The 17923-nt window shown below is 36.6% G+C and overlaps 2 protein-coding genes across 2 annotated transcripts; one reads left to right on the plus strand and one right to left on the minus strand.

The window, feature by feature from the left end:
- The first annotated feature begins 88 nt into the window (after nucleotides 1-88).
- cdc42l (cell division cycle 42, like) lies at nucleotides 89-8653 on the plus strand. Its single transcript, XM_067406499.1, has 6 exons — nucleotides 89-217; nucleotides 1131-1235; nucleotides 1501-1573; nucleotides 2647-2756; nucleotides 7676-7873; nucleotides 7985-8653. The coding sequence occupies exons 2-6, from the start codon at nucleotides 1131-1133 to the stop codon at nucleotides 8072-8074; spliced, it is 576 nt and encodes a 191-aa protein (XP_067262600.1). The 5' UTR covers nucleotides 89-217; the 3' UTR covers nucleotides 8075-8653.
- A 2250-nt stretch (nucleotides 8654-10903) lies between these two features.
- Nucleotides 10904-16245, minus strand: wnt4b (wingless-type MMTV integration site family, member 4b). The gene is made up of 8 exons (XM_067394571.1): nucleotides 16132-16245; nucleotides 15732-15885; nucleotides 14364-14448; nucleotides 13865-13996; nucleotides 13641-13783; nucleotides 13416-13556; nucleotides 11182-11344; nucleotides 10904-11073 (listed from the first exon to the last, which is right to left on the minus strand). The coding sequence occupies exons 1-8, from the start codon at nucleotides 16218-16220 to the stop codon at nucleotides 10904-10906; spliced, it is 1077 nt and encodes a 358-aa protein (XP_067250672.1). The 5' UTR covers nucleotides 16221-16245.
- Nucleotides 16246-17923: the final 1678 nt, after the last annotated feature.

Genomic DNA, 17923 nt, shown 5'->3' on the forward strand with positions numbered 1-17923 from the left:
AAGTATAAATTAAATATGTTTACAATACACATAATCCCCAAAAGCCCTCATGAAAAATGTCGCTGCGCCCCTAGCGGCCACTTGTGTTGGGCGTGTACGCAGAGTGGGCAGGCTGAGTATCGTAGAATCTAGGACTGGACGTTTTTCGCTTTCATTCACGTCAGATTGATACTCTCAAACCCGGACGTAACCAACGCCTAGTCGCCGGAGAGGAACGGTAAGCAATTTTCAATATGTAGCATTATTTTATATGGCTTTTAACCGATCAATCTGTAGCTGAACAGTACACGTTGTAGCTCAGGCTTTACCGTTGTGTAATTTTGATTTAGGATGAGTTGTGGCCCCCTCGGCAGTGCTAGCGCGTTAGCTTAGCCTCGCAGCATCCTGTCGCCTTCATTACACAAAACTTTGATTTACTTCACTGCTGACAAATCTCTTCAGGATTATTTTCGTTTTCTATAATCGCCTCAAACTAGTAATTTCTTCGCCATTCACTATTGTATTAAATTAAGCAGATTTGTAAGGTGAAGTGTTTAACTTTATTGGTGGGGTAAGAAAGCAGAATTAAATTATTTTAATATAAAATCCGACTTTTATTATTAATAAAATACGTGTCGTGTTATGTTTAGAAAAATTAGCCTTGAATGAACGATAAACGGAATTATTATTGTTTTACTTTTAAGCTATCTTGTATTCGTTTGTTTTATTGTCTTTTTATTGGTCTTCAAATGTAGTAATTATTAAAAACGAGCAGTTTTAATAAAGTCTAATGTTTAAAAAAAAAAAGAAAAGAAAAGAAACGGCAATGAAGCTGAAAAGCAGGCGATATTGTTGTTAGTACTTGCATGACAGTGACAAAGCCTTCCTCTAAGCAGCGTTAATATGCGGAAGCAAATAAAACTGGACACATTCTTGTAGATGTCAGTCTGTATGCCTGCTTTTGTCTCCGAAATTAAATCAAATCACTTAGAGCTTATTGACAGTTCTGGTAAATGCATTCACCCTGCCTAATTGTGTAATAGTGAACGCTGGAACTAAACGAAACAAATGATTCCTGTATTTCTGAATGATCCCATGAGGGCCAATACCAGTGATAACGTGATTTTTAACCTTTCTCTCTCTTCTTATAGATGCAGACCATAAAGTGTGTGGTGGTTGGAGATGGAGCTGTCGGAAAGACCTGCCTCCTCATCTCATACACAACCAACAAATTCCCCTCTGAATATGTTCCCACGGTAAGGGTGGTGGGCTCTGGGTCAGAGATTTGGGGAAGGGGCACAGTGATCAAATAATTATGAGTAATAATGGCAGCTATTATCTATTGTGTGCCTTTTGCTGTTTCAAATTTAGGAGCTCTCATGTATGTGTGTATTTCAAAGGATATATGATTAGATTATTGTAGAAAAATTTTGGGTCTGTAGTGTTGTCTGAAATAAAATGTGATCTTTAATATATATATATATATATATATGAATGAGATCTATTTCTGTTTTTTTGCAGGTGTTTGATAACTATGCTGTCACAGTAATGATCGGAGGGGAACCATATACACTGGGGCTTTTTGACACAGCAGGTAACTCAGTCTGGGGCTTTGTTTACTTCTAGACATAAATCTGATTTGATTGTCCACGCTGTCATTTTTTTTAAAGTAATGATGTCTGGTTTGTTCAGACAGTATAGTCAGGATCTACTGCATCAACTAATATTGACTTAAGTGTCAACATGATGCCAAGAGACATGAGAAAATAGCTTTTGCTGTGGAAATGAAGATGGAAAACTGGAAATTTGGCCTTGGCTCATTTCTATCTTGCCACGGTGCTGAGCTCATGAGAAAACATAAGTGACAGGCATTTTATGCAACAATTCATACTGTGTTTAGACTTGCTGACACATTTGCTCATTCACTATTCACTACCTAGTGAATGTCACACAGTTCAGTATGAGGAGAGAAAATGTGCATTTGGATACGGCTTTAGACATTAAAACGCATTTTATGATGTTGCATATGTATGCCACAACCCGAAGAAAACAACATTTTTTTTTTTTTTTTTTTTTAATCTGACCTGCTTATTCAGATTGATACAGGATAACAATCAAAGATATTTTTTAAAATAAATTAATACTTATTAAGTGGTGAAGCAATGAGGAAAAATGGTAAGATATAAGATTCACTACCATTTAAAAGTTTGCAAATTAATGGGGGGTTTTTTTCAGCAAGGATTAAATTGATCAAAGGTGACAGTAAAGACTTATAATGAGAGATAAAAGATTTCTTTTAGTCAAAGAATCCTAAAAAAATATATTTATAATTTATTTAAATTATAAATCCACAAAAATATTAAGCAGCACAACCATTTTCAGCATTGATAATAATAAGAAATGTTTTAAATATATTAAAATAGAAAACTTTATTTTAATTGGTAGTAATATTTCACATTATTACTGTAATTACTATATTTTTGATCATAAATGCAGCCTTGGTGAGTATAAGACAATAATAAAAAATCTTACTGACCCAAAACTTGTGAACAGTAATGTACGTTAATTTATAATTTTCTCTAGCTGTTTTTCAAGATGGATTAAATTGATTGACTCTCAGAGCCGAAGAGCGGTGGTAATGAACTGCATGTGTTTCTGTTCTCTCAGGTCAGGAAGACTATGACAGACTTCGGCCTCTAAGTTATCCGCAGACAGACGTCTTCCTTGTTTGCTTCTCTGTTGTTTCTCCTTCCTCCTTTGAGAATGTGAAAGAGAAGGTGGGTGTTTATTAAAAGCTTTCTGCTTTCTTGCTTGTCTCACTGTTTGGGAATCAGAAATGGAAGACTAAACTATACCAAATTATGTCATGATTTTGTTTCAAATTTATTAAAATTCAAAATTATTCCCCCATATCTATGGCATGGTATCATGTACAGATTAATTACAGTGTTGATACATGCTTTAACAGCATGGCATGTTTCATACAGTCAGGTTTTACTTTGATGACACTGACGTCATGTTTAGTGTCACTAAAACACTCTTTAGCAGTACCTGATTTTCCTGCTGGGCTGAATGGAACTCAGTTGAATAGATTTATGATCTACTTAAACTGATCAGTGCATACATGAAAAGCACATTCATTACTGAGACGCATCAGATTTGTGTAGGAAATTTTCAGATGCATGTTTGTCAGTGGTTTTCTCTTGATTTATAGTGTGAAATTCTTAAAGGAATTGTTCATCCAAAAATGAAAATTATCCCATAATTTACTCACCCTCAAGTCATCCTAGGTGTATATGACCTTCTTCTTTCAGCAAAACACAATCGGAGTTACATTAAATAATATCCTGTCTCTTCCCAGCTTTGTAATGGCATTGAATAGTGTCTGAGTTTTTGAAGCTCCAAAAAGCACATTCATCAATCATAAAAGTAATCAATCTTAAGTATATCCATAAAAGTAATCCCAGTGGCTTAATAAATGCCTTCTAAAGCAAAGAGATGGGTTTTGGTAAGAAAAATATTCATATTTAAAACTTTAATCACTGGCTTCTGGTAATGGCCGTACACGTGTTCACGAGCGAGTCGAGTTCCAGTGGAAGGGTGACCTCTGACCTGACGTATGACTTAGGACACATGACATAGTCATAGCGTAAGCTTAGGTGAGAATTGACGAAAGCGGAAGTGCAGAGTATAGAGCAAACAAAATGCTGGTCACAAATTAGAAGTCTAAAATGAACAATGACGGAGGCTTTCAACATACAAAAGAAGAGGAGCTACGTTATACGTCGGTCAGGTCAGGTTGCCGAAACCCAGTGATTATAAAGTTTTAAATATGGATTTTTTTCTTACAAAAAACCTATTGCTTCACTTCAGAAGGCATTTATTAACCAACTGCAGTTGTATGGATTACTTTTATGTTGGATGGATGGATGGATGTAATTTTTGGAGCTTCAAAAACTCCTGGGAAGAGCCAGGATATTATTGTACTCTGTGTTCAGCTGAAAAAGAAAGTCGTTTACACCTAGGATGGCTTGAGGGTGAGTAAATTATGGGATAACTTTAATTTTTCAGTGAACTACTCCTTTATATTGCTATTAATATATATAATCTTGAATATGTGATTGATCAGTTGCAGCATTCTGTGATCAAATAATTTTATAAAATGACTGCTTAAAAGCCTATTTGAGGAACTGATTTCCTATGCAGTGGTAGTTTCATATTTGCTATATCACTTCATTCTTCTAACATAAATAATTAAATCTCAAGTCGATATTTCACGTCTATTTATGTAGCGGCACAATGAAAACAAACCAAAACCACTAAGTAACTGAGGGAGGAAATAAATAAGTTGTGATGATTCTTTATATCAAGGCTAATAGAGGGTATGCACGTGACGTCGCCGTCGGCCGGAGTGACTGCGGTTATGTCCACTGGGCGGCAAAAATACTGAGCGGCAGCAATGGTTTTCAGCGTGAATACTGCGAAAAACACTCAAAACTAAAACGGGAAAGAGCTTTGCTATTGACTGTACAAATAGATTTACAAGAAATCTCAGGTATATTTTTAGACTGCCGAAAGCTTCAGAAAAGAGAAGCAAAAGGATCGCTGCAGTTTACAGAAACAACTGGACTCCAGGCAGCGAAACGTAGATTTGCAGTTATCATTTTGTCAATATGTTGAATTTTGGATTAAAATCATACCCTATATATTGTATCGTTGTATATTGTATTGACAACTCCTCAAATAAACATTTACCATCTTATATTCTGCATAATCAGGTGTTTTTAAATAAACACTGACAAATACTACAAGTTTTAGGGCTGGACGATATGACAATATATAACATTGATAAGTGACCAGATTTAGACACCAATAAAGCGTTCACAGGCAAATTCGCTTTATGTATTTCCCCGGCGTCAAAGTCGGGCACATATAAATGTCAGGAAACACGACTCCTGGCTGCATATCAATATCCATGGATCACTGGATCTTTGGTAACTTGTAAGAATCACTAAATCGAGCCAAATCTTTAGTTTAAACTGATAATCGTTTGTTTTACTCGCGTTTTGACAGTTTCCCCTACTAAATCCAGACATGTAGCAGGCTCTTTTGCCACTCAGTCTGGCTGAGGGGGCATGTTCCGGCGGGGAAGTGACGTCAAGGCATACTCTCTATATCATTTAGAGGTATTGCATGGTCAACAAAATACTGTATGTGCTCCCTCACTCACCCCTTCTTCCCTGCCAACACATACCCACAACATGTGTTTTAACATGTGTTTTATCCCCTTCTCCCCAACATTCATGTTACATTGCTCCTACAATTTATTTAAGAAGCTGCATATTATGTATTATAATGCTTAACAAGCTGTATTATATTCTCTTGGAGAATGAAGTAGAACTGAATTGGAAAATTTGTGTGGAAATAGGCAGCACAGATTAATTTGTAAGATAAGGACAGTACAGAGATTACAAGTTCATAATGTAATGTATGGGAGCCCACAGGGGCCATTTATTATTATTTCTGCCTGGTTTTTGTGATCTGGATCAAAGACCACAAAAATAACATTAAATCATGAGTATATAAATCAAAAGTTTGGGGTTGGTGAGTTTTTTTTTTGTTTTTTTTTGAAAAGAACTCATGCTTATTCTTTGTTGTTCTTTGAATAGAAAGTTCAGATGAACAGCGTTGTTAATATATGTATTAATTTCTTTAAAAAAAAATAAGGACTGACCCCAAACTTTTGAATGACAGCATGTATAATTATATAATTTTTTTAATTAAACATTTATTTTTAATTATTTATGTATTAACTCAGGAAGAAATAGAAATGGATTTACAGGGTTCACCCAAAAATGAAAATTCTGTCATCATTTAAGCCAAGTTTACACTACAGGACCTTTAACATTGGCAGATGACTGTGCTGGTCAGACTACATGACTTGCTGTGAAGTCTTGAAGTCGTTGTGTTCACACTACGTAAATGATCTGCAACAGGAGGTTACACAAAAAACGAGCTGACGACAACTCTCACCCAACGACTTTATTTGAAAATGGATGTTGGGAGGAAATTAGATTAAAATTTGAATTAAATTTAAAGCTGCAGTGCATGATTTTTGGCCCTCTAGCGGTTAATAAAGAGAACTGCACGCGTCTTGGGGAAGAACATTTTAGCCGGAGCTACTTTTCTCTGTGTATGTCTACTGCGAGTAACGCAGTTACTGCGATACTCTGCTGCGGGTCCTAAAAGTCCGGTCTGAAATAGTCAGAATATATATACTTATAAGTGTACCATAATGATTCATGGTAAGACAAAAACATGATTTGGAAAATGGATTCATGTTGTACATTCTCGTTATATAATTCTTGCAAATTTTGAACACAAAAAAAGTTATGGACAGCAGCTTTAATTAAAATGAAAATAACCCTTTCACACATAAGTTTAAAACATTCTGGCTGACCTCCCAGAGTTAAGGCGACTGTTATTTTAGAACGTTTCCCTTTATTGTTTCCATGACGACGCGTCATGCATGTCACGTGACACACCGCGGCCAGCCGGCTACAGCCACACTGTATGACAGATGTATTGCTTTTCTCACCATGTCATCAACTATCTGATAGTCCGATTCTCAAATATGTGCAAGTGAGTGTTTTGTCATTTAAAAGCCTATTTAATGACCTTGATCTTAATTTATAACATGAATTCATCCATTTGTACCAAAATACATGTGGCCGGTGAAGTTGGAGAACAATAGAGTGAGTGAGGTTTATAGTTACTTACACAACGTGTATCTGATATGAATAAACGTTGGCAAATTATATTTGAATGGATTGTTATTGCTGCTTCCATATCAGTGTATATTTCATTGGCTGTTGCGTCGTGACACATGACACCACAGGATATGGAGTCGGTCGACAGCTCCAGATATTTAGCATGGTAGATATTTGTCTGACATCTGCGACGCGCCAGTGAGCCTCTTTGATGCGTCGAGTGGTTCACACATAAAGATTGGCAAGCGCCGATCACTCGCTGATTTTCCCCCGATCACAGTCCGACCTGTCGGTGAGCTCGTTAACTTGCAAATCAGGCTTAAATTGGGCTTAAAATCCTGTAGTGTAAACTTGGCATTACTCGCCCTCATGTCGTTCCAAACTTGTGAAATCTTCGTTCCTCTTGGAAACACAAATGAAGATATTTTAATGAAATCTGAGAGATTTCTGTCCCTCCACTGACCGTCTACGCAGCTACCATTTTGACAATTCTGAAGAGACACAATCACTTTATATGAAGAACAGATTGAATTTAGGCTTTTATTCACATATAAACATTCATCAACTCGCATATCAGTTATGGTAAACAGAAGCTCAAGCATGTTTGCTTGACGTGCAAGAACCAATGAGGTTCATTCTCGTGTTGCATAGCCCTTTTTTGAGCTTCCTGCAAGAACCAATGATGTTTGTTGTCACGTTTCAAGCAAGTTCGGTTGAGCTTCTGTTTGTTTGCTGATGAATGTTTAAATGTGAATATTCCATCTGTTTATCATATAAAGTGATCGATTCTCTTCAGAAAATTTGGTCTAAGAGTTGCACACTTTGTAATTCTGAGTTTGTTGACATGTTTGTTTCTGATTGTGCTATGATAATTAGCTTTGTATACCCTGTCTAACCATTCCTTTTTTCCTTCCTCTTTCTCTAAGTGGGTACCAGAGATCTCTCACCACTGTCCACGCACTCCATTCCTTCTTGTGGGCACTCAGGTTGACCTGAGGGATGACAGTAACACTGTGGAAAAACTTGCCAAAAACAAGCAGCGGCCCATATCGCCTGAGAGCGGTGAGAAGCTGGCCAGAGACCTCAGAGCTGTCAAATACGTGGAGTGCTCCGCCCTCACACAGGTTAAAAGAGCAGCCACACACACCTGTGATGACATAACAGCTTTCCTCACTTATCATTACCCACATGACCTACTGCAAATGACGTTTCATTTTACGATCTCTTTCTTACAGAGAGGCCTGAAGAATGTATTCGACGAGGCGATACTTGCTGCCCTTGAACCTCCGGAGACCAAACCCAAGAAGCGCTGCGTCCTTTTGTAGGAACACAAGCAGTGGGTGATGCACTCACTCCAACTAGAGAGGCAGAGAAATAGAAACGTTCTGGTGGGGTTTTTGAGTTTGGAGTAGAGAGTTATTATTGGGAAAAATCATGGGAACAAAACAGCAAAAAAAGAAAACGTGATACTGGAAGGAATTTGGCAACAAAAATGGTATTGTAAACAAATATATGCACACTGTGCCTTTTCTAAATGTTTCTAGAAGAACAGAAGAAATTAGAGAACCCTGGAACCAATAACACCCCCACAAACAAAGAGTATAGCTATATAAAAAAAAAAAATTAAAAAAAAAAGACAGGCGCACTTTATGCATGTGATGCCTACAGAACAACATATAGATACACTTTAATGCTTTAAGTGTCAGTTACATGTAATCGATCCAAAAAAAAAAAAAAGTTTGACAGTGGCACAAATACATGAGATTAAATGCTTCAGGTTTCTGATCACCATCAAAAATGACTGATTTGAAATGCTTTCCCTGGACAAATGCCAGTTTGTCTCTAACACATGCTTTGCTCTAAGCTGCACAAGGGTGGTTAGCACACAACGTCTAAAAACAGCACATTTCATAAAGTGTAAAGCCGAACATGCTGACTGCTCTGATGAGCGCTTCTGCTGGGTTCAGCTATTTGCTCTGTAACCTGTGGATAGTGTGCGTGCAGTAAGCTGATTTCAGCTTTCCTGAATGTCTTCAGTTGAGCATTTTTGCTACATTGCAAAATTGCCATGGGCACAAAAGCGATTCTAGACAAATTTGCCTTTTTGTGTTTGTTATAGGGTCCGTTTTCAGTTTTTAATGTTGCGTTTTTGCCAGTTCTAGATGCTGGACTCACACGACACCTCAAGGCAGGTTTTGTCTTATCACTTACTGTTGTTTATACGTACTGGACTGGATCTGGCACAAAAGCAAGCTTACGTTAATGGTTTGGGCGTATAATTAGCTCTAATCACTGACAATGGCATTGAAATAGAACATATACAAAAATAAACAGTAACAATTTTAGATATTTTAATTATTAAAAACAGTTTTAATGTTGGATCAGAGTGTTATGGCCATAGAAATCTCACACTATGGCCACATCCCCTCCTGAGTAACAGGTTATATGGTTTATAAGAGAGGTTTGGACTTTATGTGGGAGCCAGTGAATTCTTAGTTCACAAGCATTTGTTTCTTCCTGTGTGAGCCAGACTGTTCTCTTCTTCTGTGGTTCATGCTCCTAGAATCTCTCTTAAGTGCATTCACTCTTGAGCCATGCAGTGCCTTCTGCTGGCCATTTAGAAAACTGAATTTTATTTTTTGTTTTTTGCTTTTTTCTCTTTTTGAGTATGTATTAAATGTATTACTGTTTTTTTTTTTCTTTTTCTTTTTTTCTCTCTTCTTGGGTGAATGAATTTAGTGGTGACACATTTTGAAACTTGAGTTTTTTTTAATGACTATTTTTTATTTTTTTTGCTAGAGTACCATTTGATTGTGATTTATTAATAAAATAACTATTTTAAATGTAATATTTTGAATAACCGATCTTAATAGTCGTGTGAGTAAAAGGAAGATAACATGATGATGACAGTTTAAAATGTGGCCTTTTCTTAGTCAAGTTATGCGGTGTTTGGAATCTCACTATATTTGTAATAAAATTGGTGCGACTGACACGGCTGTATTTGTATCCTGCTTATTAGATGATTACGGAATTGTGTGGTGTCAGCAGACAAACGCATAAAACATGTACATTGCTGTTCAAAAGTTTGGGGTAGGCAAATTTCTTTTTTTTTTATTTAGAAATTAATACTTTTTTTTTTTTTTTTTTTATCCAGCAAGGAAACATAAATTGATCAACATGACAGTAAAGACGTTAACCCCTGGTTTCACAGACAAGGCTTAAGCCTAGTCTCAAAAATATAACCAGAACAACTGCTTTCAACATTAATAAGAAATGTTTCTTGAGCACCAAATTGGCATATTAGAATGATTTCTGAAGGATCATGTGTCGCTGAAGACTGATGTTGAAAATTCAGCTTTGCCATCACAGAAATAAAATACATTTTATAATAAAAATAAAATGGAAAAGTTGTTTTTACTGTATTTTAGTCCAATGAATGCAGCCTTGGTGAGTACAAGAGACCACTTTAAAAAAAAAAAAAAAAAATCATACCAAACCCCAAACTTGAGTGTAAATATTATTCATTTAAAAGGTATCCATAATTAATAAACACAACCTCTTTCCACATTTAAGATTTCAAACAACTTTATTTTACGCCATATAGATTATAAAAATGAGACAATAGTAATAAATGGGCCTCTATGCAATAGGACAAGCTGAAACAAAACAGCTGAAGCCGAAGAGTTTGCAGGTGGAACTTTCCATCCAGAGATAATGCCACACATGCATGATGAACTTAAATAAATAAACACAATCAGCAAAACTGAAAAGAAATTATAAATACAGTAAACAGAGAGCAACTAAAGACTAGAATTTAATGCTAAGGCCTCACAGACTAAACTAAAATTATTCTCCCGGTGTTATTCAGGGGTTAATCTCAGCTTTAAGAGCGTTGTCTGAGCAAGTTAGTTAATGGTTTTTGTGTTTTACATGTATTTGAGCATTTAAGAAATGTAATGGTTTCTGTGTTCCAGATTAACACATTGCCTTTCAACAAAAGTACTATTGAAGATGAAAATAATTGTAATTTGAAAGAACTTTAAAGTCACCAAATTCAGGACATGATTCAGTATGTTTTGGATGGAGCTTGTTTGTTCTTCTTCATATGGGCTTTAATGCAGGCTGGCATGAGATGAGGTGCTTCCAGGTATGTCTCATTCTCGGCAGGTGTGTATGAGCACTGTGTTCTTACACTGCTGGCAGCGAACTGAGCAGCACCAGGAGAACTTACAGGAGCAGCGCTGCACCACCTCAGCTCGGCCTGCTCGGAAACCTGGGCCACAACACAACAGTTCACATCCATCTGGTGCCAACCGTGAGGTTCCTGGGATGTGGAACAATAGGAAAGGATGAGTAAAGAGTGATGAAATGACATGTAAAATCAGAGAATTTATACAGATTTAGTAAGTAGTTCTGATTTCTACACTTTTACCATTACAACGTCGTCCTGCAGTACCAGGTATGCCATTGTCTGGGTCTAAGCGGCAGAAGTCTGGTGAAGAAGCCAAGTAGACAAGATCCCGTGTGGCTGGTGGCTTCACTTGGGGGTCCCGTGGAAGGAGAGCTGTGCGAGATCCCACGCGTGTCAGACGTACCTAAGCAGAAAGTGTAGCCGTGACCCTTGAACTTGTCAAATATTACATTAACCTATTTATGCTGCCTTCTACAGTAGCAATAGCAAAATTCTAATGCAGCATTGCATGTATCCTTCACAGAGAATATAATCCCAGAATGCGTTGCGACAAACTCATCCAAGATGGTGGATTTCATTCAATACAAATAGTTCAAACTAATAAAAAGAACTATTTCACCCATGTGCTACATATCGTTATGATTATTAGAGTTTTGTGTTGTTAGCTTAGCAACATCCTAACACCAAACTCTACAGAGTGCAACTTTTGGATTCTGTAAGTGAAAATCACAACTAATTTTTCACAATAACTTTTATAAACCTTTAAATATAGGCTTACAGTGAGCTACAGGGTTGTTAATCAATGGTATATGGTTTTGAAGCCATCAGCCCATGTCATGTTCAGCTGCAAAGTTCCTACACTGTAAAAAATAATTGTTGGTTTAACTTAAAAAAGTAAGTTGCCTTAAAATTTTGAGTTCAATGAAATAAAAAATTTGAGTTAATACAATGAAGGCGATTGGTTTAAAGGGTTAGTTCACCCAAAAATGAAAATTCTGTCATTAATTAATCACCCTCATGTCATTCCAAACCAATAAGACCTTCGTTAATCTTCGGAACACAAATTAAGATATTTTTGATAAAATCCGATGGCTCAGTAAGGCCTGCATCACCACCAATAACATTTTTCAATGCCCAGAAAGCTACTAAAAACATTTAAAACAGTTAATGTGACCACAGTGGTATAACCTTAATATTATAAAGCAACGAGAATACTTTTTGTGTGCCAAAAATAACAAAATAGTGACTTTATTCCACAATATCTAGTGATGGGCGAGTTCAAAACACTGCTTCATGAAGCTTCAAAGCTTTACAAATCATTTGTTTCGAATCAGTGGTTCAAAATCACATGATTTCAGTAAACAAGGCTTTGTTACATCATAAGTGTTTTGAAACTTTAATAGTTCACGTGACTTTGGCAGTTTGATAGGCGCTCTGAACCACTGATTCGAAACAAATAATTCGTTAAGCTTCGAAGATTCATGAAGCAGTGTTTTGAAATCGCCCATCACTAGATATTGTTGAATAAAGTCATTATTTTGTTATTTTTGGCACACAAAAAGTATTCTAGTCGCTTTATAATAATAAGGTTGAACCACTGTGGTCACATGAACCGTTTAAAATGTTTTTAGTAGCTTTCTGGGCATTGAAAAAGGGAGTGTTATTGCTGGTGATGCAGGCCATACTGAGCCATCGGATTTTATCAAAAATATCTTAATTTGTGTTCCAAAGATGAATGAAGGTCCTACGGGTGTGGAATGACATGAGGGTGAGTAATAAATTACATAATTTTCATTTCTGGGTGAACTAACCCTTTAATCTACAGAAACACAAAATATTATGTTATCTGAACTACATTAATTATCTAAGTTGATTTAACAAAAGAAAAAATATTATGATAACAAATCATGAAAATAATTTTGTACAGTGTAGTTGAAAACTATATTACCCATAATTCTGCAGAGAAATCTCCACCAATCAGAAAATGATGACTAGTAAATCATGCCAAAAGAATTCTTCAGCACAACAATGAAGCACTGCAAATTAGTTAATCGAGTTAGTTTCCTCATACTTATATGCATGTTTTGCGATAAACATACAATATATACAATACAATATAACCATCATTAAATCCTTTAAGTACAGTTTTACCTTTGGCTTATCCAATTTTCAAATAATTATTTGCTTTAAATCAAAGTTTGTAGTGTTGTGATTCACCTGGTTGATTAGAGCCTGAAACCAAGGCTTCTAAAAAGAATGAGTAGTCACTATTGCAATCTGTTGAAACTGCATATCTTCAGTGTAGAGTGCTATTTGTGTGACATATGCAGTTTCTACCTTTGTAAAGCATTCCAAATCAATCACTCATGAGGTTTTGTCTCATTTAGGATTCTGCCTTAGAAGACAGCTATCTATGTAGGCAGCAGTTGGTGAAGCAACTCAGTAGTGTTTAGAACAGAGCCATTGTAACATACCTCCGTGGCCCCATCAAAGCGTTCTTTCAGCACAGCACCGACCCGGCGGAACGGAGGCATGACCTTCCAGCAAGTCCTGAGCTCACAGGACCCCGAAACACCATGACACTTACACTCCACCTGCATGTTATGGAGGATTGCCTGAACATGGACAGAGAAAACCATAAAAATCAGTATGCAGTTGGTGATTAGTTTTGATATCATTAAGTTAAACATCTTGCTTGCCTTCCGTCCTGCTTCGTTATTGTGAATGTTCATTAGCGGTCGCCCTGACGACATGCCTTTAGCTCTCTCTGGCTCGTCCACAAAGGTCTGAGAGAATGCAACGCCGTAGGACAGATTATCAGAGCAACCTGACCACTGGAAACCTAAGGGTAAGCAAGAGGCATATGTTTGGCATATGTTTTTTTGTCAGTGTGAATTTGTTATTGACATGTTTTACTATTCACCTTCAGGACTGACCCCCCTGACCTTTCGGTCACAGCCGCACCTCTCCAGTTCTCCCCTGCTACAGCCCCGAGTCACAGCCACGGCAACTGCTGCCGATGAAAGAGCATGGACAAAAGCTGCCTCACGGGTGCCTGAACACAGCACATAAACCGAGCAGGACTAAACTGGGTTGTCCTTTAAAGCTGAGAGTATTGATTGTGTCTTGTGAAATGGATATAATAAGAATGTGGGTAAATGGTCCTTTATTAATAATGAGTAATTTAATTTAAAAAAAAATTCTATAGTGGTTTTTAACTTTGACTCAAAGGCCACCCACTGTCCAACACTATTCGTACACTAACACCATGTATATAACAATATAAATGGCATTTATAAAAAATGTTAAAATTCTATATATTTTTTTAAAATATTACCATTCAAAAATTGGTATTCTAAATTAAATTAAGGCTTGAGCCATGGCAGCAAGTTATTTTGAAAATGTTGTGACATTGTTGTAACCTTGGTTCATGACTCGTCCAAACACATTGATCCCACGAGGAGTGATGGAACAGTTCCAACGCCGGTTTCGGAACTGATGTTGGCACTGCAGTGGTTAAAATGAAACAAATGGCTATAAGTCAGAGTTTATATATGCAGATATTAAACTGTTAAAGTTAGATAAAGTTTAAAGGTTAAGGCTTATTTATAGCCTTGGAACATCTGCAGCCTAAAATGTGGTTAGTTGTCACAATCAGTAGAGTAAAGTATTCGAGAAAGTGTAATTAGTTACTGTACTCAAGTATCTTTTTGGCTACACTGTAGTTCGACTGAGTATCAAAGATATTAGCAACTTTTACTCTCTACTTGACTACATTTTTGAATAAGTGTATGTACTCTTTACTCCAGTACATTTGTGACAAGTAATGCACGTTACATTTTGCATGACACCTAACTTTTTCTGCAACAGTTTATTTCTGCTACAAAAGAAGCAATATCACCATCTACAGGGCATTGAAGGTACTATAACTTACTTGCTACTCATTCAAACTTGTCAACAAAGGCTACTTTATGCCAATGCGAGTGCCTTAGCAGGTAGTTGCTGAATTGCAGCAAATAGGAGTCTCAAGATGAGGACATGGCTGCAGCCGGTGATGAGGCCAATGACGTCCAGTGCAAGTAGGCTTTGACTATTTCATTTTACTTAACATTATTTTAATTATTCGTTATATTGAAGAGACCTTTTTGAAGGATATTGGTTTACTTATGCCCTTTTTGAGACTTGAGTGTTTGCAGACATAAGAGGCAGTTGTGTAGACCTTGATTTATTGCAATATTGAGGTGTTTAGTTTCATTTTGATTTTAGAAAATAAACATGTTTGCTCTCCTCACAAATCACCTGTTGGTTGTTTTTCACTGGCATTTATCTTATGTGTTGAGGACTAATTCAGCTTTTAGACCTATATTCAGTACGAGTAAAATACTTAAGTGCTGTTAAAATCAGATACTCTTAGACTTTTACTCAAGCCGTATTAGAATTATTTTCACTGTAAGGTATCTTTACTTTTACTTAAGTATGTTTTCCAGGTACTCTTTACAACTGTGGTCACAAGGAATAGACAGATCAAAAATGGACTAATGAACTGTATTTTTTCTGGGACAATGACTGTAGAAATGTACAGTACTTTTTGGTAGCCAGGACTTTAAAGTATGTGGTTAAACTGAAACTGAAACTATTCAAAAAATATCCTCTAGGGTAAAATGAGTGACAAAGGACCTTCTGTATGCATATTTTTGACCTGATTTTTTACCATCATGTTCTTGAACAAACAAATGTCAGAATGTTCACAGAACTGTAATTGTGAGTCATTGTATTTCAGGCTTTCTTACCTCCTCAATGACCATCTCTGCAGCCTTTCGTACGGACTCCATGACCTCCCCCCGTGCCCGGCACACCCCAACTTGGCCCGGTGACAATCCCCTCAGACGGCCACATGGTTCGGCGCCAGACACAGGACGCGAGCGTGGCAGACGTGCCAGAGAACTACAGAGAGAGGTACAGCATTGTAGAAGAACATGGAGAATAAACAAAAATAGTGTCAGAGAAAAAATTGTCATATGAATAAAAGGATGACGATTTGTTAATGTATTTTGGGACAGGTAAATAAAACACAGCGTGTAGAGGAAACAGACACAAAAGAAACAAAGAAAGTGTGTGAAAAAGAAATATGTCACCATCTATTACAAGTTAAGGCATAACAAACAAATGCTTTCACACAAGCCAACTTACAGCCAGTTGGTTGCCATGGTGAGGTGGGGTACCCATAGCAACAGCAGGAGGAGTCGTCCCGTGAGAGTCACGGAGGAGACCGTTGGCATCAGATTGCCTGTCTGTCTGTCTACCTGTCTGTCTCTGAATTAGTGTTCAACTGTGTTTCTTTCAGTCTTACAGTTGTGCCTGTTACGTTGGGGTTGTTCCCCTCATATCTGTCAAAATCAATAGATAGGAAATTACATTACTGAATTTTTATATTATTACATGATATAATAAATAGAATTAGCAATTACTTGAATATGAACTGCTCATGCTTAATCACTGCTGTATGCATATGTTTGACTGGTATAATAGTGGAATATAATTAATCTGGTTCAACTTCACATGTCCAACAAGGTGCAAGGTGGAATAAAACAAAGCTATTTTTGAACAAAACCAACAACACTTGTGGCGTGGAGGGATCAGAAATGAACAAAATATAGCGCTAAAAGATCAAAACTTTATTTTGACAACACGAAGGCCTGTGTGACGAAACGCTTTGGCAAAATAAAGTTTTGATCTTTTAGTTGTGTTCATTTCTGATTCCTCCACCCCACAACTGTTGCTGGTTTTGTTCAAAAATGACTGGTATAATAGTAATTTTACAAATTATGACTGGCATCAAAATATATTTAGATATTTTTGCTGCTTAATGAGAATAATACAATCTAGGCAATTCAAATAATTCAAACAAAACAATTAGATGGCCTTTGCAATGTATTAAAGAAATGTGACATTTCTTATATAATAAAAATGAATATCTAATAAATAAATCTCAGTTAATCACTACAAAAGGCAAAGGATACATTTTTACCACTTTGAGGTCCAAAAGGATCCAAAATATTCCTGTTGACGAACCACTCAAATGGAGTTTCAGATCTGTTAATTATCCAAATGTATCATCAGCTTGATGATTGTAATTATTTCCACTTATGATTTGAAGATAAAATGCCTCTAAGTTGTAATCTTATTGTCACACAGAGAGAGATATTCATTTTATGCATCCATAGCAAAAAAATAAATAAAAACTCTATTCCTATACTTCAAAATCTCTTTTGTTGAGTAAAATAATCAGGATAGTAAAAATAAATATATTAATTATATAGATAAATGATTTAAATCCTTTTATGATATCCCATTTTCTTAGTTTTTTTTTTTTTTTTAATAAACTAAACTAAAAAAAAAAATTATCCTAAGAAAGCACTTCCATTCCCTTTAGATCTGTATCAGTATAAGTGGGGGGAAAAAGTGTCCATTTCAGTAATCCAATCTGTCCACCAAAATGAGCAATTCCAAAGGTAAAAAAAAAAACAGATAAGTGTGGATGAAGTGATGGCTGTGGGGTTATAAAGGAAGGATGAATAAAGGGTGGGAGGGTTGGAGACCTAAGAGAAGGGAGGGGGTGAAGGTTTCGGCCATAGTACATTAACAATGAGGGATGAGCTTGCACTCATTGTCCAATTTGCTCAGGACGTAATATGTGACCTCTGCTTAATGAGTCCCGCAGGATGGTGCCTTCAACTCGTGGGATTATACAAATGCTAACACACTCAACTGTGTGTTTGTATTTGTGTTGTGCGTCAAAAAGAGGGCAACTGACCAAAAGTCTAGTGCCAAATCACTTTCTAAATGCATAGATCTGCAGGTCTGTGTGTGTGTGTGAAAGAGAGAGAGAGAGAGGGAATTCCTTTTGTCAGTGCATGTGACTTGAGCATCTGTTACCTAGTATCAGTGAAGGGTGCATCAGAAAATGTTGACCTTAAATCCT

This window comes from Chanodichthys erythropterus, chromosome 2, assembly GCF_024489055.1.
Source record: "Chanodichthys erythropterus isolate Z2021 chromosome 2, ASM2448905v1, whole genome shotgun sequence".
NCBI classification, from domain to species: Eukaryota; Metazoa; Chordata; class Actinopteri; order Cypriniformes; family Xenocyprididae; genus Chanodichthys; species Chanodichthys erythropterus.